Here is a 15,867-nt window from a genome sequence, read left to right on the forward strand (position 1 = left end):
ACTTAGACTCTCAAAAATCTCCTTGTCTTTAAAGAGACTTTCCTTGTCCATAAAGAGACCTCTTCCATATGGTTTTTTTGAACTTTAAAATAGATAATAGTATTGCAGTGCTAAACTCCGGTAGATAGTGAAGGCCAGGGAGGCCTGGTGTCCTGCAGTCTATGGGGTCACAAAGAGTCAGACACGACTGAGCAACTGAACTGAACTGATTGCAGTGCTTATTACTGTGCTTGTCAAGATTATAATAAATGTTAGCTGATTTTATTAAAGTAATATCTGCATGAAAACAGAACAGATTGATTTTCCCCAAATGTGCATGTCAGATGTACACACTTCATTGGCAGAAGGTTGCTTCTGGAAGGTTGGAAGGTGGTCTGGGGCAAGAGAAAGAGCACTAGCAAAGTTGGCACCAAAATTCAGGTCACTTCACAGTGTTTTTCAAAAAAAATTTTTTACTATAATTCACAGTATGAGATGCATTTTATATCACAGTCTGCTACATTTATGCATTGATAGGCAAGAAAAAATTTTACACAAAGAATACACATCTTGACCACATGTGGTACAAACTGGTTTTGGGGTGGGGAAATTGTATGTTGGTTTGTTTTAGCGCAGTTGCAGTTTACTTATTTCAGACCCTATATTGGGTCCCAATCCACAGTTTGAAAACACTGTATGAAATGATTATGACCTTGGGAAAGTCACTTTCCCTCTCTGAGCTTTAGTTTTCCCAACTAAAAGTCCGTCCTGACACCAAGCCAGCCTCGCTGCTGCTGGGAGTGGTGCCAGGAGCACTGATGAAGCCCTTGCTGCTTGGAGGATGCCCATCCAGGGCCTGTGGGAGGGACAGACGTTGAGAAGCCACTTGGGGACACTGGGGATGGGTGGGAGGGGTGGGGATTGTGGAGGTTGCTTCTCCCCAAAGACACAATGTGATCTAAATAAAGGCAGTGGGCAGGGGAGAAGTAACTGGTGGTGTTTTTTCCCATTTGTGCCCCAGCAGCCTTCCTGACAGCGAGACGGGAGAAGACCCCAGGTACAGCCTCGGGACTGGGTTGGAAGTGGGTCCCCAATAAAGGGAAGGAGCTTGGGGGGATTCCCTGGTGGTTCAGTGGTTAAGACTCCACACTTCCACTGCAAGCGACACAGGTTCAACCCCTGATCAGGGAACGAAGATCCCAAATGCCACGCCATGTGACCAATTTTTAAAAAGGAAGAAGAGGGAATACAGGGGAGGAAAGTAGTTTAAAAAAATGGGGGGGGAGGGGCTAGGCAGGGTGTGTGGAGCGGGGAGGGGTGCTGAGTATAGATTCAGGGCTGTATAGTCCACATACACTTAGAGACATGAAGCCCTATAATACGTGAGGCATGCATTCTCAAAGAGGGAAAAATCTGGTACTGGAGAGGAAAAACTTAGATATTCCAATGTTTTGTGGCTCTCCAAAGGGCCACAGTATATAAGCAGACATACAGTAGATCTGTGGTTTTAAAATTTCATAGAGGATAGAGTCAGAAAGCGGATTAGTGGGAAGGGAGGAAGGCGATGACTGCTAATGGGTATGGCTTCTTTCAGGGGTGATGAAGATGTTGTGGATTTAGACAGCAGTGGTGGGTGCACAAACTTGTGAATATAATATTTTTTTTAAACCCACTGAATTGGAAAATAAATGCGGCAGAGAAAGGACAATTAGAAAAAATATGTCTAAAATGGCCCTGGGGTGATCCAAAAAAAAAAAAGTTGAGAGACAAAGCTATAAGGAGAGGAGGTGGTTATCCCCGAGGCCAGACAGGAAATTCAGCCTGTTGCTTTATGTTCTATGTGCTTTATGTTCTGATTGTCTAAAACATCCGAGTGAAATAGATTAATGTGGCTGCAAGACCTTCAAAACCCTCCCTAAGCACACTTCTTTCAAGACAATCGAGACACACTGGAGGAGGTGGGAAGTCAGGACTGGGAAGGTTGACTTGACCTTGTAAATCAGTGTAAGTGTCTGGCCTTCACTCCCCAACTCCACAGAGGTTTCATATCCCCACATTTTCTCTGCCGTTTCTCCCACCTTGTAACCAAGTGCCAGGGCCTGATGACAGCCCAGCCTCTCTAGCCATAGTGACCGTAACTCTTGAGCCAAAAAGCAGACCTCACAGTATGTGACAAGTGTGAACACGTGGACGAGAGCAACAGGGCAGAATATTTGACACCGGAGCAGCTGGGGTCCGTCTAGGCCACATGGCCACCACAGCTGACCCTGTCCCTCTGAGTGAATCTCCTAGGCTCCACGGTTGTCTTCTGGGAATCACACTTGGAGTGCTTCTCAGCCCTGCAGGTGCCACCCTGAGTTGCATCAGCTGTGGGTTCCCACCCCTAGACTCGCAGGCACCCATGGTCCCACCCGGGCTGGCTGCTGTCAGAGTACACTCCCTGCTCCAGCTGTCTGTGCAGCCGTGTCAGCCCATGAGCTCGGCCAGTGCATCCGAGCCCTGGCTCAGAGGCTGGGTCTGCAGGAGCCATGAGTTGGGCCTCAGACTCCCCTGACGTAGGAAGAGCCCCACCACTGTGAGCCTACACCCAAGGTGCCTTCGCTCCACTCTCCCTTGTAATTTCACACACCCCGATTGTATTCAGGCAGTGGAGGCTCCCCAGGGGGACCTGTGGCATTTGTGGCTGCAGACTCCGTCTCAGGTGTTATCAAGGTCCTCGTGCTGGGTCTGAAGGAGCTGAGAATGTCTATGGCGTGCTCAGTCCATGCGGGTGAACCCTGAATGTATATCTTTCCCTCCCTGCTGCAGCCCCGAGCGGGAGACGGTGGCCTACGCGGACATCAGGTACTGTGACCCTGAGCACTGCCCCCCAGGGGAGACTTCCTCAGAGGGGCTGTGAGGCCTGAGGAGCCACAGAGTTCAGGAAGGCAGCTCCCCAGGTCCAACCCAGCCTCAGAGAAGGCCAGGGAGGGGGCTGTGCTTCACAGGGTGGCTGGGAGACCGCTGCTGCTTCCGGGCATCAAGCCCTTCACACCAGATAGTTTTTATCCCTGTGGTCATCTTTTCCTTTTCTTTTTCCTTTTTTTCTTTCTTTGTCTTCAGAAACCATACCACAGTAAAAATGATTTCCTTAACAGTGCTCTTTTTAAAATTTCCATTTAGAGAGTTAGCTGCTAACATCAAAGTTGAGTGGTTTGAGAGCTACGCAAGGAAGGAGGAGATCAGGGTTCAAGTATTCACTTAGTTGGCTTCTCCCAGGCTCTGAGTAGACCTGGGAAGGGGAATAGACTGCAGAGGTGGGACAGGGAGGGGTGGAGAGCAGGGAGGGGTTGAGGTCCCATATCCCCCAGTCAGCTAAGGCCCAGCACCCAACCCTGCCTCAGGCCTTGGGGGATGGAGAGGCCACCAGGAGCCACACGCAGAGCAGATTCTTCGCGGCGCCCCCACCCTCTAGTCCCAGTTTTATCCGTCAGCTTGATAACCACCTCTGACAGTGACCCCCTGAGAATGCCTCCCCTCCTCCTGCCCTACTTTTTCCAGGAAGAGAGGCCCAGTGGCCTATGCTTCTCAGAAGCCGTGGCTGCTAAATGCCACCGTGGAGGAGAACATCACCTTTGAGAGTCCCTTCAACAAGCAACGGTAAAAGCCTCCCAGAGGGAGGCAGGCTGGGGGAGGGAAGAAATTGGTCATGCTTTAGTCTCCCTCCCCAGCCCTTAAGCACAGCCAGCTGCCTGCTCCTCCATCCATCTCCCTCACCCTGCCATCCTGCTCTCCAGCCTGCTGATCGGGATTCCAGCCTGTTCTATAAGGTCCATCTGGAAATGATCCAGATGTTCTGGACGTCGGGGCAGTCCAGCTCCCGTGGTTGAGGGTAGGAAGGGAGGGAGGTGTGTGCACACTGGTGCCCCCTCTTGAGGTTGGTGAAAAGGCTCCTCCAGCGCTCTGCCCTCTCCATTCTCGTGATTCCCCGCCCCCAGCTCTGCAGCTCACACACAAATCCCTCCAGGGCTAATGACCACTGACATCCATGGACCTCTTTCCAGAGGCTCTTGGTATTCATGATTTCTTCTAATGCTCACACCAATCCCAGTAGGCAGGTACTATTATTATCCCCATTTTATAGATGAGGATACCAAGACTCAGGAAGGTTAGGTAAATTGCCCAAGACCACCCAGCCAGGAAGTGACAGAGATGGGTTTCAAATCCATCTTCTAACGCCCAAGTACCTGTCACCAAGACACTCTGATGCCTCCACGCACTCTGGCTGGCACCCACCCAGACTGAGAGCTGACCAGGGAAGTGTGAGGGGAGTAGGCTGGGCAAATATTTGAATGGCCATCATCATTTACTGCCTCAACAAACCAGCAGTGATTTTTCCCTGGCAGTGCCCCAAGCGTGGGCTCTGGCTCTAGCTTTTCCCACCGCACAGGGGCCACAGGCCCTCTCTTGTCACTTACATGGCTATTTGCTCCCATCCAATTTCATCCTTCAAATATTTAACTTGCTCCAAGATGGTGTCAGGTGCTGCCCTCAGCTCTTTTCGAGCTCACGTGGTGTTTGCTCACACCCATCAGGAGGCCCATTAAAGCCATCGCTCATCCTGGCACAGCTGCCCGGAGGGTAATGACCCTCTACAAAAGCTCAGGCCCACCTCTGGCCAGGCTGCTCAGCTGTGTCCCCACCCCACCCCACTGCAGGTACAAGATGGTCATTGAAGCCTGCTCCCTACAGCCAGACATCGACATCTTGCCCCATGGAGACCAGACCCAGATTGGGGAACGGGTTAGTAGCAACCTCCAGGAGAGTTACTCAAAGTTGGGACCCTTGGCCTCCCCTGCTCCCCACCCATCACCATCACCACGCCCCGAGATCGTTCTTAAGGAGAGCAGGGAATGCGAAATGAAAGAGGGGTAAGGCTGCAGAGTGCCTGCCATGGGATCAAAATGATCTCCTTTAGCCCTGGGCTTGTGGCTGTCCTGGACAAATTTCCAGTCTTGCTGGGTGCAGAGGTCAGCTTAGCACTTTCCCAGGCTGGGGAGGACTTGACCTCTCTACTGATACCCCGAGTATGTACTGAGAGCCTGCCCAGCACTGCCCCGGGCTCAGGGTTATTCTTCCTGTTCCATCCTCAGGTGGGGTCCCTCCTCCATAAGCTTAGATGAATAGGATTCTCCCATGGCTGTCCTCCTGGTGTGTGATTTAAATCCCCCCATCCTAGGGCTTCCCTGATGGCTCAGTTGATAAAGAGTCCACCTGCAATGCAGGAAACCCTTGTTCAATTCCTGGGTCAGGAAGATCCACTGGAGAAGGGATAGGCTACCTATACCAGTATTCTTGGGCTTCCCTTGTCTGCAATGCAGGAGACCTGGGTTTGATCTCTGGGTTGGGAAGATCGCTACCCACTCCAGTATTCTGGCCTGGAGAATTCCATGGACTGTATAGTCCATGGGGTAGCAAAGAGTCAGACTTGATTGAGAGACTTTCACTTTCCTCTGTTCTGGTTTTCATGGGTCAGATGATCCCTAGCAGCTACATGATGAATTGTCAAAGGCCTAGGGATCATTCTCCCCACTTCTGAATGAATTTAGTGAACGTGTACAAGTTCCTCCTCTCGACCAGATGAGGAGGGCGCAAAGAGGTGAATGAAACCAAAGAGCTCACGTCAAGTAGGGGCCTGGACAGTCTCTGCTGAAGGGCTGTGCGGGCCTGACCTTTCCTCCCCTTCGGCGGCAGGGCATCAATCTGTCCGGTGGTCAGCGCCAGCGAATCAGCGTGGCCCGAGCCCTCTACCAGCACACCAACGTCGTCTTCTTGGTGAGTACACCAGCCAGCAACTTCCTTGAGGTCCTCGTGTCTGGCTGCCCCCTTGGCTCAGACAGACAGACAGACAGACAGACACACACACACACACACCATTACCAAACAACATCCCTCTCCAGGAGCAAACTTCTCCTGCCAGAGATATTACCTACTGATCTTTTTTTTTTTTTTTAATTTATTTATTTATTTTAATTGAAGGCTAATTACTTTACAATACTGTAGTGGTTTTTGCCATACATTGACATGAATGAGCCATGGGTGTACATGTGTTCCCCATCCTGAACCCCCTCCCCCCACCTCCCTCCCTCCCTACTGATCTTATTGATGGAAAAACAGAGACAAGATTAGTCCAACTGATCAATGTGGACGTCACACAGCTCTGCAGTAGGCACGAGGGGAGATGAGCAGTAATTATAGGCCCCTGCTTTGTAGCACATCCCCAACCTATTAATACTCATTTAGCCCAAATATAAGAATCACAAATACCTGGAAAGTGAGTTGCCATTTCCTGTTTCAGGCCCAGAGCAGACATTGCTAATTGATCTCAGTTTTCTCTCCCATGAAAACTGAACTTGGCCTCAGAATCCTTCTTAACACAGCACTCCAGGTAACCTCTAATAATCAAACATGAGATAAAACTTGGCTGTACCCGCCCTCCTTCATGCCAAGTTCTGTGTGGTGTGCCTTAGTTGATATTGAAGAATTCCAAGACATAGCCCTTGGCTTCAGAGGTTTAGAATCTAATTAGGGAAACAGAGCTCACCAGTACTCAAGAGCCACAGCCCACTTGAAAGCCAAACTGTGTGACAGACTATGAAGGGCCTTGTCCGGGGAGACAACTGTGAGGACAAGAGTAATCAGGGAGGGCTTCACAGAAGAGAGTATTAAAGAATGAATCAGTTAAACAGAAGGAAAGAGCGAGCCATTGGGACAGACCGCTGGCAGAAGGACTCTCAGTTCTCTGATCCTGGCTTTATTCTCCACCCCGCCACCTCCCCACTAAACTCACTGCATGATGGAAAGGTTCACAGTGTTGGTTACCATCTGACACAGGCATAGCATTTTACAAAGTACTAGCTTATTCATCATCCCTTGTGAGCTTCAAACAACCTTGTTAGAGAGGAATAAAGTGGATACTTTAATTTATTTCAGCTAACTTTTAAGCTCCTACTCTGTACTAGGCACGAGCACAGGGGATATCAGTTCTTGAGGGCCCCATGGTCCAGGCTAGACAAATAGCTATCAGATCTGACTTCCTGCAGGGTATCACTGGGACAGAGGGAGGGAAGACTAGGCTCAGGTATCAGGAAAGGACACAGGAAGAGCTGGTGCTTAGGGGAAGTGCTGAAGGATGAGTAATAGTTCACCTGACAGACAAAAGGCCGATCAGCACTCCAGGCAAAGGGAAAAGCTTGGGCAAAAGCCTGGAATGGCAGATTCCCTGGAAATCAGAGCATAGGGAGCTTTTACAAGACAGATGGGAAGTGAGGTTGGAAAGGAAGACTGAGCAGGTGGGAAAGGGTCTGGATTAGGGTGCTAAGGAATTCGGACGTAATAGACTATGGGGAGTCACTGGAGGTTCAGGAGTCAGGAAGTGCTTGTGATTAGACCTGTTTGAGAGTGATGACTGATAGCCCATTTTGAGATGAGGCAACTGAGGTCCAGAGAGGTTAGGTACCCTGTCCAAGGCCACACAGCGAAGTGGTGTCAGTCCCTAAACCACAGCATGTACATCCAATGTTTTTACATCCACTGTTACCCACCCCCATGCTTGCCCCTGTTTTCTCCCATCTACCCAGGACGACCCCTTCTCAGCTCTCGATGTCCATCTGAGTGACCATCTGATGCAGGCCGGGATCCTTGAGCTGCTCCGAGATGATAGGAGAACAGTGGTCCTAGTGACCCACAAGCTACAGTACCTACCACATGCAGACTGGGTGAGGGGCCAGCAGCGGGTCAAACTGTGGAGGGCTATGGTGGGAGAGGCAGTTGGGTGTCTTCAAAGGACTCCATCAGATGTCTGAGCAGCAATTGCTGAGGGTCACAGAGCAGAAGAGAGCAGCGCTGGATGGCTTCACTCAGGCTTGGCCCATCAGGGAGACCTGGCATAGTCCAAGTGTTTGGTGTCACCTAGAGTTGCAGACATCTGCATCCTGACCGGGGGCCCCATGGGTGCACACAACGTCAGCACCAAGAAGTCTCAGAAAGAAGCAGATACTCAGTTCCTACTTCCATTTCCTACCCAATTTGATGACTCATTCCCCTGTCCTTGGGGAGTGCCCATGTGGACAGGAGAGCATCTTCCTGCCCACTAGTGCATCAGATTCAAGTTAGGATCAAATGGGAAATATGGAAACAAACATTGGCAGTAGTAATAGAAACGTCAGTGTTATCAGTAGAATGAAATATCACATCAGTTAAATCCCCATATTCCTCAACATGAAGACAGTAGTTATTTTTCAAATACTTGGAAAGCATTTAATTCTTAAACTGGAAATCATGTGACTTTTAAAACTGGGGCCTTGCCTGACTTGTACATAAATTTGTCTGTGAAAATGAGGCCCTTCCTAAGCTTCAGGTCTGTGTTAAATGCCCCTGATAATTTCCCTCAAATAAGTCTTCCTTCTACATGTAGTAAGGTCTTCCCCTCTGCTATGAATAAAAAGGAAAAAGATCCAGACTTTTCAGAAAAGCTATTAAAGCAGAAAAAATGCAGGGGGCGGGGGGTAGGGGGGAAATTCCAGATTTTAAAAATAGCTATTAGAGGAGGTACAAGTTTGTGTCTGAGTTTCTGCAGTGACCCTGGTGAGACAATTCAGGACAGTCCTTAGTCCAAAGAAGGCAAACACAGAGGTGCCTGGTTCCTTAAGTGAACAGGACTTTGAGGCATCAGCCCTTGAACCCCAGCATGGGGTGAGTGGGAGTGAGAAGAGCAGGTTGGGTTTCTGAATTAATGATGGGTCTACGTGAGTATAAAGCATTGACTGTTTCAAATAAAATACATTTTATTGATCTCAAAGGGGCCTCCCACATTTAGACCAACAGGTGCTTTGCCAAACACTGGTGGAACCTGACAGGCCTGATGTGAGGAGGAGTTAAGGGTAATGAGCTGTTAGCTCATTAAGTGCATGCAAACAGCTGTCATTGCTGGAGTCCTTGGGGATAACCAGACAACTTGACCAGGATGCACTGATTTGCTCTGCAAACCCTCCTATCAACCACGGGGCAACCATTGAGAACTACCCCTGAGATGTGACAGATTCTAAATCCTGGAGTGTCCTGCTGAGGGCAGTGGGTGAGCGGGAGCCATTTGTGGTGGGGAAGGGATGTGTGCTCTGAGCACACCCATCTCAGACCCCTCGGTCAGGCAGGAGTATGACCTCCACTCCCCCGCCTCAGCCAGCCCCCCACCGAGTTTGTTTTTGCCTTTTTAGATCATCGCGATGAAGGACGGCACCATCCAGAGGGAGGGTACCCTCAAGGACTTCCAGAGGTCTGAATGCCAGCTCTTTGAGCACTGGAAGACCCTGATGAACCGGCAGGACCAAGAGCTGGAGAAGGTGGATGTAGCCTGGGGGCCAGGCAGCCTGGCCCCTGAGGATAAGATTCTGCTAGAACCTGAACTCATAAAGGCCTTCCTGCCCTCATTGGCCCTAGGAAGCCCCCAAAAACACATACAAAAGACATATGTGGGAGCTGGGCATGAAATTGCTCCTACTAGACAGCCAGTACCTGTGCCAGCTACCCAAGGCAGAGTCAGGCCAATGCCTTCCCCATGTCCCGAAATAGTCAGATACCATTTAGTTACAAAGCTTCAGATAACCAACTCAGACTGGCTAAACAAAGAGAAAAGGGGGGTGGGGAGTTAAGGATTTACTGGCTCAGGAAACTGGAATGTCCAGTGATGCTATAGCTTCATGTGGAGCTGGATCCAGGTGATCAAGCAATATCATGAGGGATCTAATTCTCCCCACCCCTTGGCTCTGCTTCTCTCACACCAGCTTCATTCTCATGGAGGCAGTGAGGGCCATCGGCATCTCAGGCTTCCATTCTTCCAGGTCAGCAGCTCTGCCAGAAAGACAGTGCCTGTTTTATGATAGTTCAGCAAAAGTCCCAGGGCTGACTTCTGTTGGTCCAGTTTGGTCAGGTGCCCATCCTGAGCAAATCACTGTGGTCAGGGATGTGGAATGTGAAGACTGACCAATCCCGGGTCACATGCCGACTCTGGGATTCAGAGAGAATGATTAGCCCACATGAATCACAGAGACAGAATAAGGGAGAGGTGGTCTCCCACAGGGATACTGGGATGCTAGTAGCTGATGCAGGGGAAGGAGTAAATTCTGGCAGGCAAACATGTGTCCATCTGGACCATCCTCCAGGCAGGGGCAACTTGATAACTGCCAGTGGTCAGCACCAGGGGCAGTTCCCCCCTACCCCCCTTCCCTTTTCCCCTCCGCACACCCTGAGGACGTTAGCCAGGCCCCATCTATCTTTCAGGAAACCGTCATGGAGAGAAAAGCTACGGAGCCACCCCAGGGCCTGCCCCGGGCCATGTCCTCAAGAGATGGGCTCCTGCAGGATGAGGAAGAGGAGGAAGGTACAGGCCATGGGACTGGAGTGGAATCATGGCCTGAGGTCTGCTCCACTGTGAGGAGACTAAGGGTTGGGGTTCCGGGAGTGGGGAGATGGTGTGCCTCTGATGCATACCTTCCCCGCTGTGCACCTCAGTATCCCCATCTGTAAGTGGGGCTGATCCAACCCCTGTTCTCTTCAGAGGGGTGTGCAAGGTGACTCCATAAGGGGGTTCTTCCACCTGCAGAGGAGGCGGCTGAGAGCGAGGAGGAGGACAACCTGTCGTCGGTGCTGCACCAGCGTGCCAAGATCCCGTGGCGGGCCTGCGCCAACTACCTGTCCTCGGCTGGCACCCTGCTCCTCTCGCTGCTCGTCTTCTCCCAGCTGCTCAAGCACATGGTCTTGGTGGCCATCGACTACTGGCTGGCCAAGTGGACCGACAGTGCCCTGACCCTGAGCCCCATGGCCAGGAACTGCTCCCTCAGCCAGGTGGGTCCAGCAGCCCCAGTGCCAGAGCCAGGGGACGGGGAGGACTGAGCACGGGCCACCCCCCACAGGATGCCAGCCTCGTTCTCTGCCAGGCCCAGGAGTGTTCCCTCAATCAGACCGGCTACGCCATGGTGTTCACGGTGCTCTGCAGCCTGGGCATCGTGCTGTGCCTCATCACGTCTGTCACAGTGGAATGGACGGGGCTGAAGGTGGCCAAGAGGTTGCACCGCAGCCTGCTGAACCAGATCATCCTGGCTCCCATGAGGTAGCCCTCTCCCCTGGCTGTGCCTGGCTGTGGGCGAGTCATTGTTCTCTGGGCCTCAGCTCTCCCATCTGTAAAATGGGGATATATCAATACATACAATCTCTACTGCAGGTCGCTGGATGTGACTCAAGGACATGGGGTGGGAAAAGCCCCCTCCTTGGAGCAGAAAACAGGGAAACTGTTATCTACTCGGCTAGACAGGGTGCTAGAAATGTCACACAGTTAGCTCATCTAATTCTCACAACAGCCCTTCAAAGGGTCTGCGGGCTCTGCATGAATGTTTCCCCTTTCTAGGCAGGTACCACCCCCGGTTCAGCTCTCCCCTTCCCTGCCTCTCCTTCCTCATTCAGCCATTTTGCAGGTTCTGACCCTAGGGACACACGGTAGTTATTCTAATCCTCTGTAATGGGATCAATCAAAACCCCAAAGGCTGCTTGGTGTGAAAGACGGTTAAAGCTGTCATAGCCCGATTGGCTGCCAACTCAGTTTACAAACCCAGCAGGCAAACAGGCTATCTGATCCCTCCTCATCATCCAATCACAATCTCCTCTCCAGTTTCATGATCAGTCTGTGACCCACAGACACAGCCTCCAAGTTTACTTATCCTCTATTTGTCTCAGATCTGTGGTTCTGAAATTCTCTGGTTGGGGTTGGGCTGGTTCCGGGTCACAGCCAGAGTGCTGACATCTGAAGTGACCTCGCAGGGCCAGCCAGCTGACAGGCTGTCCCCAGGGCCCGGCCTCTACCCTCCCTGCCCCATCCCCACCCCCAGGAGAGTCGTCTCTCTGGAGAGAACTCTATGTCCCCAGGAGGACAGCTGCTGAGTGAGGCAGGCCCAGTAAGAAGCAGAGAATGGTGGCAGTGGTCACACATGGGCTGGAGGGTCAGAGAGGCTGTGAAGGGGCTAGCATCCCTTTGGGCAGCCGTGGGAATTCTCAGGGACACAGGCCAGACACAGGCAATCACCCTGGGAAGGCAGACCTGGGGATGACTCCAGAGATATGGAAACAAAAAAATAACTACCCTCCTTCAGTAAACAGGAAGGAAATCAATACACGGATGAGTAACTGTCCTCTGATCGCCTCTTAGGTTTTTCGAGACCACGCCCCTTGGAAGCATCCTGAACAGATTTTCATCTGATTGTAACACCATCGACCAGGTACACAAGATCGTGGTGACATATGTCCCCAGTCCAAAGAGAAGCCAGGTCCCCAGGAGCTTCTCCTGTCTGACACTGGCTTCCCCAGATCAGCTGATCAGAGCCTTGGGCTAAGAACCTAGTGGGCTCCATCTGATTATAATGCTACCTCAGGACCTGGAGCCTCCCCTGGGAGGCTCTCCTAATAAGGCTGAAGGAAACCACATCCCTTTGGCTTCTGCCCAAGCCCACTCTGGCTCACAAGAAGGTTCCAGCATACTCTGCACCAAGGTGACTGATTTTCTGGAGAACAAGCATTTTGATTCTGCCTATGTCCTTTATTCTTCATCGTACTAAATGGTGAAAAAGCAAAGTCCTAATGCCTGGCCTCAGGGAGCCTACAGTGTAGCTGTAGGGATAAGACATGGACCAGTAGTAAAGGAAGAGCAAAACCTGGCAGCAGGTAACACGCTGAAGATGACCAAATACCAAAACTCACCTCCCAGAACTTCCGTGGTGGTCCAGTGGAAGAATTCGTCTTCCAATGCAGCAGATGTGGGTTCAATTCCTGGTGGGGGAACTAAGATCCCACATGCTGCAGAGCAACTAAGCCCGCGTGCCGCAATGGCTAAGCCCAGAGGGCCTCAGCTAGGGAGCCTGCGTGCCACAAACTACAGAGCCCAAGAGCTCTGGAACCCGCAGGCTGCTCCCACATACCACAACCAAGATCCTACGTGCCACAACTAAGACTCAATGCAGACATACATAAATAAATATATATTTTTTAAAAGCTTTGAAAAAAAAAATTCACCTCCCTTTCTCACCCTTCCTTCCCGAAGCATATCCCGTCCACACTGGAGTGCCTGAGCCGCTCTACACTGCTCTGTGTCTCAGCTCTGGCTGTCATCTCCTATGTCACACCGGTGTTCCTCGTGGCCCTCCTGCCCCTGGCTGTCGTGTGCTACTTCATCCAGAAGTACTTCCGGGTGGCATCCAGGTGATGGCAGCACTTGCCAGTGGGGGGTGAGGGATAGGAGCTGCTTCACAATAGTCACTTCAGCTCTGTTATCAGAATCATTATAGAAGTGGTAGAGTCATGTCCCCTTCCCCAAAATGAAAATAGAAATATTCATATTCCACTGTCCTAATATAAGCATCTGGCAGCACACATACACTGCAGTTACTATCTGGACTATTTCCTGGGGTGATATGCTCAGGAATGGGATCACTAGGTCAGGGTGTATACATGCGACTATGCCCTTCATTCATTTTGCCAAAATGCTTCCCAGAAGGATCGTATGATTCTAGTGTCCAGGCTGATTGCTGATGCATAAAATCAGAGGGCACCTGATGTGACAGGTCTGATGGCAATCAGACCTCCCAACTCACATGGGTCCAGAGCAAGGATAGAAAAATCCTTGACTTGAGGGAGCTTCTCACGGCCTTTCTCATTGATCACATTCACCTTCATGGGCCGTGGAACCATGCATGGCTCTTTCCTACTCAAAATTTTCTAAGAATGTTTTCTAAGAAGTTCTTTCTGGGAGTGATTCTATTAAGCTCACAGGTTCAAAGATTTGTAGGGCCAATTTTTAAGAGCCTCTAGGCCAGTGTTTCTCAAACTGCCAACCACAACCTATCAGTGGGTCATGATATCAGTATCATAGATCACAACCAGTTTTTCAATGAAATAGAAAATATATAGAAAATATCAGACTGTATTCGCACACAGTAACAATAAGCTTTGCTTGATAAACCTTTGTTTTGGCTGTGTATGGGTGTGTGTGTGTGGGGGGGTGCATGTTTGTGTACTGATTTGTAATATAATGTTTGTTACTGGGGTTGTGGTCAGAAAGGTTAAGGATGTCTCCCAAGTACACAGAGTTTGTTAGAAATGAGTCAAAATACTGATTGGGCATTATAATAATAATTAAATTTAGATACATTTTGGGTACAATTACCTTGCCCGCAAGGATCAAGATCTGTATAAATGGCTTTTTGCCTGGTTGATCTGGAATCCCTTGGTACCCACAAAGAACAAAGTGCATTGATATCCACAAAATCGCAGAGGCTTTTTAAACACTATACAAGCTGTTCTACAAAGTTCATTTCTTCTGCCAGAGAAACCACCCTATTCCCCTGGCATCCACTCTGGCCGTGGGTGTGGTTTGTCCAGGAAAGCTGCTTCCTGCATTCCAACCTGGCCTCCCGGGCACTAATACACTTGTCAAGGTGCAGCTGTGGGGAGCAGGAGCAAATTCTGTTGCCATGGAAACCACTGGCCTTTCCCTCTCAAGGAGCTCTTTAGATCCTGGCCTGTGATGTACCAACACAGGAGTTTGGTCCTCCTGTTCCTTTGCCTGGCTGTTAAGGTTGTTCACCTCTGAAAGGGAAGCAACACTGCCTGTAGAGCCTCACCACAGAGTGAGGCGCTGCAGCAAAGCCAGCGGACAGGTGCAGACGTGAGGTGGATGACGTGCGTGATAACGGTAACCCTTCAACATGCTCTGCTTAAGCATCTGCATGAATGAGATGGGGTGGTACCCTCCTCTTCCCTCTTCACAGGCGAGAAACTGAGGCCCAGAGGGGTGAAGCCATTTGTCCCCACAATGGTAGGGGTGGAGCTATGATTCAGGCCCAGGCTGAGCCCCGACCTACCCTCTTAACCATTCGGCTCTGCTCCCTGCTTCCCCCACAGGGACCTGCAGCAGCTGGATGACACCACTCAGCTCCCGCTGCTCTCGCACTTCGCTGAAACTGTGGAAGGCCTCACCACCATCCGGGCCTTCAGGTACCAGATTCACCCTGGAGGGTAGGGGAGTGGGGATGGGGCCAGGGTCACAGGTCATGGGATTTGATTCTCAGGGCTCCACTTAGGAAAGCGCAGAACACATGTCTGCCAGCCCCCCATCAGGCCCTGAGGCCGGTCCACCCGAGGGGTCAGGTCCACTGGGCTCCAGCTGCATGATCCAGAGGGGAGATTCTCAGACCTAGAGCCAAGCCCAGGGCCTCTGTGAAAAGGTAAAATGTGAAAAGAGACAAGGCCGAGACAATTCCTCATAAATCTATGTGGAAAGGCCCTCACAGGGTGTGGGCCAGCCCTGAGGCCATCTTTCATTGAAACATTACTGTGAGCCAAACACTAGTACGCTGAGTACTTTACATGCCAGTACTCATTCATTCTGCCCTGCAATCTGACATGGAAAGCTTGATGAGTCCCATTTCTCAGGTAAGAAAATTGAGGTTCTCTGTAAGGTTCCACAAAGTCCAGATTTGAAGCTGGCTTGTTCATTCAACAAACATTTACTGAGTGTTCGCTCAGCCCCTTACCAGGCACTGAAAAGATGGAAATAATTCAGATGAGCCCATACCCTGGAGGCATTTACAGTCTAGGCTTTGAGCAGGCCAGGACAAACCCATGTGCCAAGTACTCCGAAAGAAAGGCTATGGTAGCACAGCAGGGAGGCAGTCATGGAAGCCTTCACTGAGGAGGTGGCATTAGTGCTGGGACTCAAAGAGTAGGTAAGAGTTCACCAGGCATAGAAACTTACCCCAGCATCAGTGCCCTGCCATCCTCTTGCCACTCTGAGTTGTGGTGTTCAGT

General features: G+C 50.7%; 1 protein-coding gene across 1 annotated transcript in view; it reads left to right on the plus strand.

The window, feature by feature from the left end:
• Positions 1–15,867, plus strand: part of ABCC8 (ATP binding cassette subfamily C member 8) — an 80,871-nt gene that overhangs the window by 56,437 nt on the left and 8,567 nt on the right. The window contains exons 17-29 of the mRNA XM_055548457.1: positions 1,004–1,036; positions 2,788–2,823; positions 3,520–3,618; positions 4,677–4,761; positions 5,713–5,793; positions 7,599–7,736; positions 9,234–9,359; positions 10,297–10,396; positions 10,619–10,860; positions 10,953–11,125; positions 12,215–12,284; positions 13,103–13,260; positions 14,962–15,054. Of these exons, the coding sequence (XP_055404432.1) occupies positions 1,004–1,036; positions 2,788–2,823; positions 3,520–3,618; positions 4,677–4,761; positions 5,713–5,793; positions 7,599–7,736; positions 9,234–9,359; positions 10,297–10,396; positions 10,619–10,860; positions 10,953–11,125; positions 12,215–12,284; positions 13,103–13,260; positions 14,962–15,054 (1,434 nt within the window). The remainder of the gene's footprint in view (positions 1–1,003; positions 1,037–2,787; positions 2,824–3,519; positions 3,619–4,676; positions 4,762–5,712; positions 5,794–7,598; positions 7,737–9,233; positions 9,360–10,296; positions 10,397–10,618; positions 10,861–10,952; positions 11,126–12,214; positions 12,285–13,102; positions 13,261–14,961; positions 15,055–15,867) is intronic.

This window comes from Bubalus kerabau, chromosome 15, assembly GCF_029407905.1.
Source record: "Bubalus kerabau isolate K-KA32 ecotype Philippines breed swamp buffalo chromosome 15, PCC_UOA_SB_1v2, whole genome shotgun sequence".
In the NCBI taxonomy this organism is placed as follows: domain Eukaryota; kingdom Metazoa; phylum Chordata; class Mammalia; order Artiodactyla; family Bovidae; genus Bubalus; species Bubalus kerabau.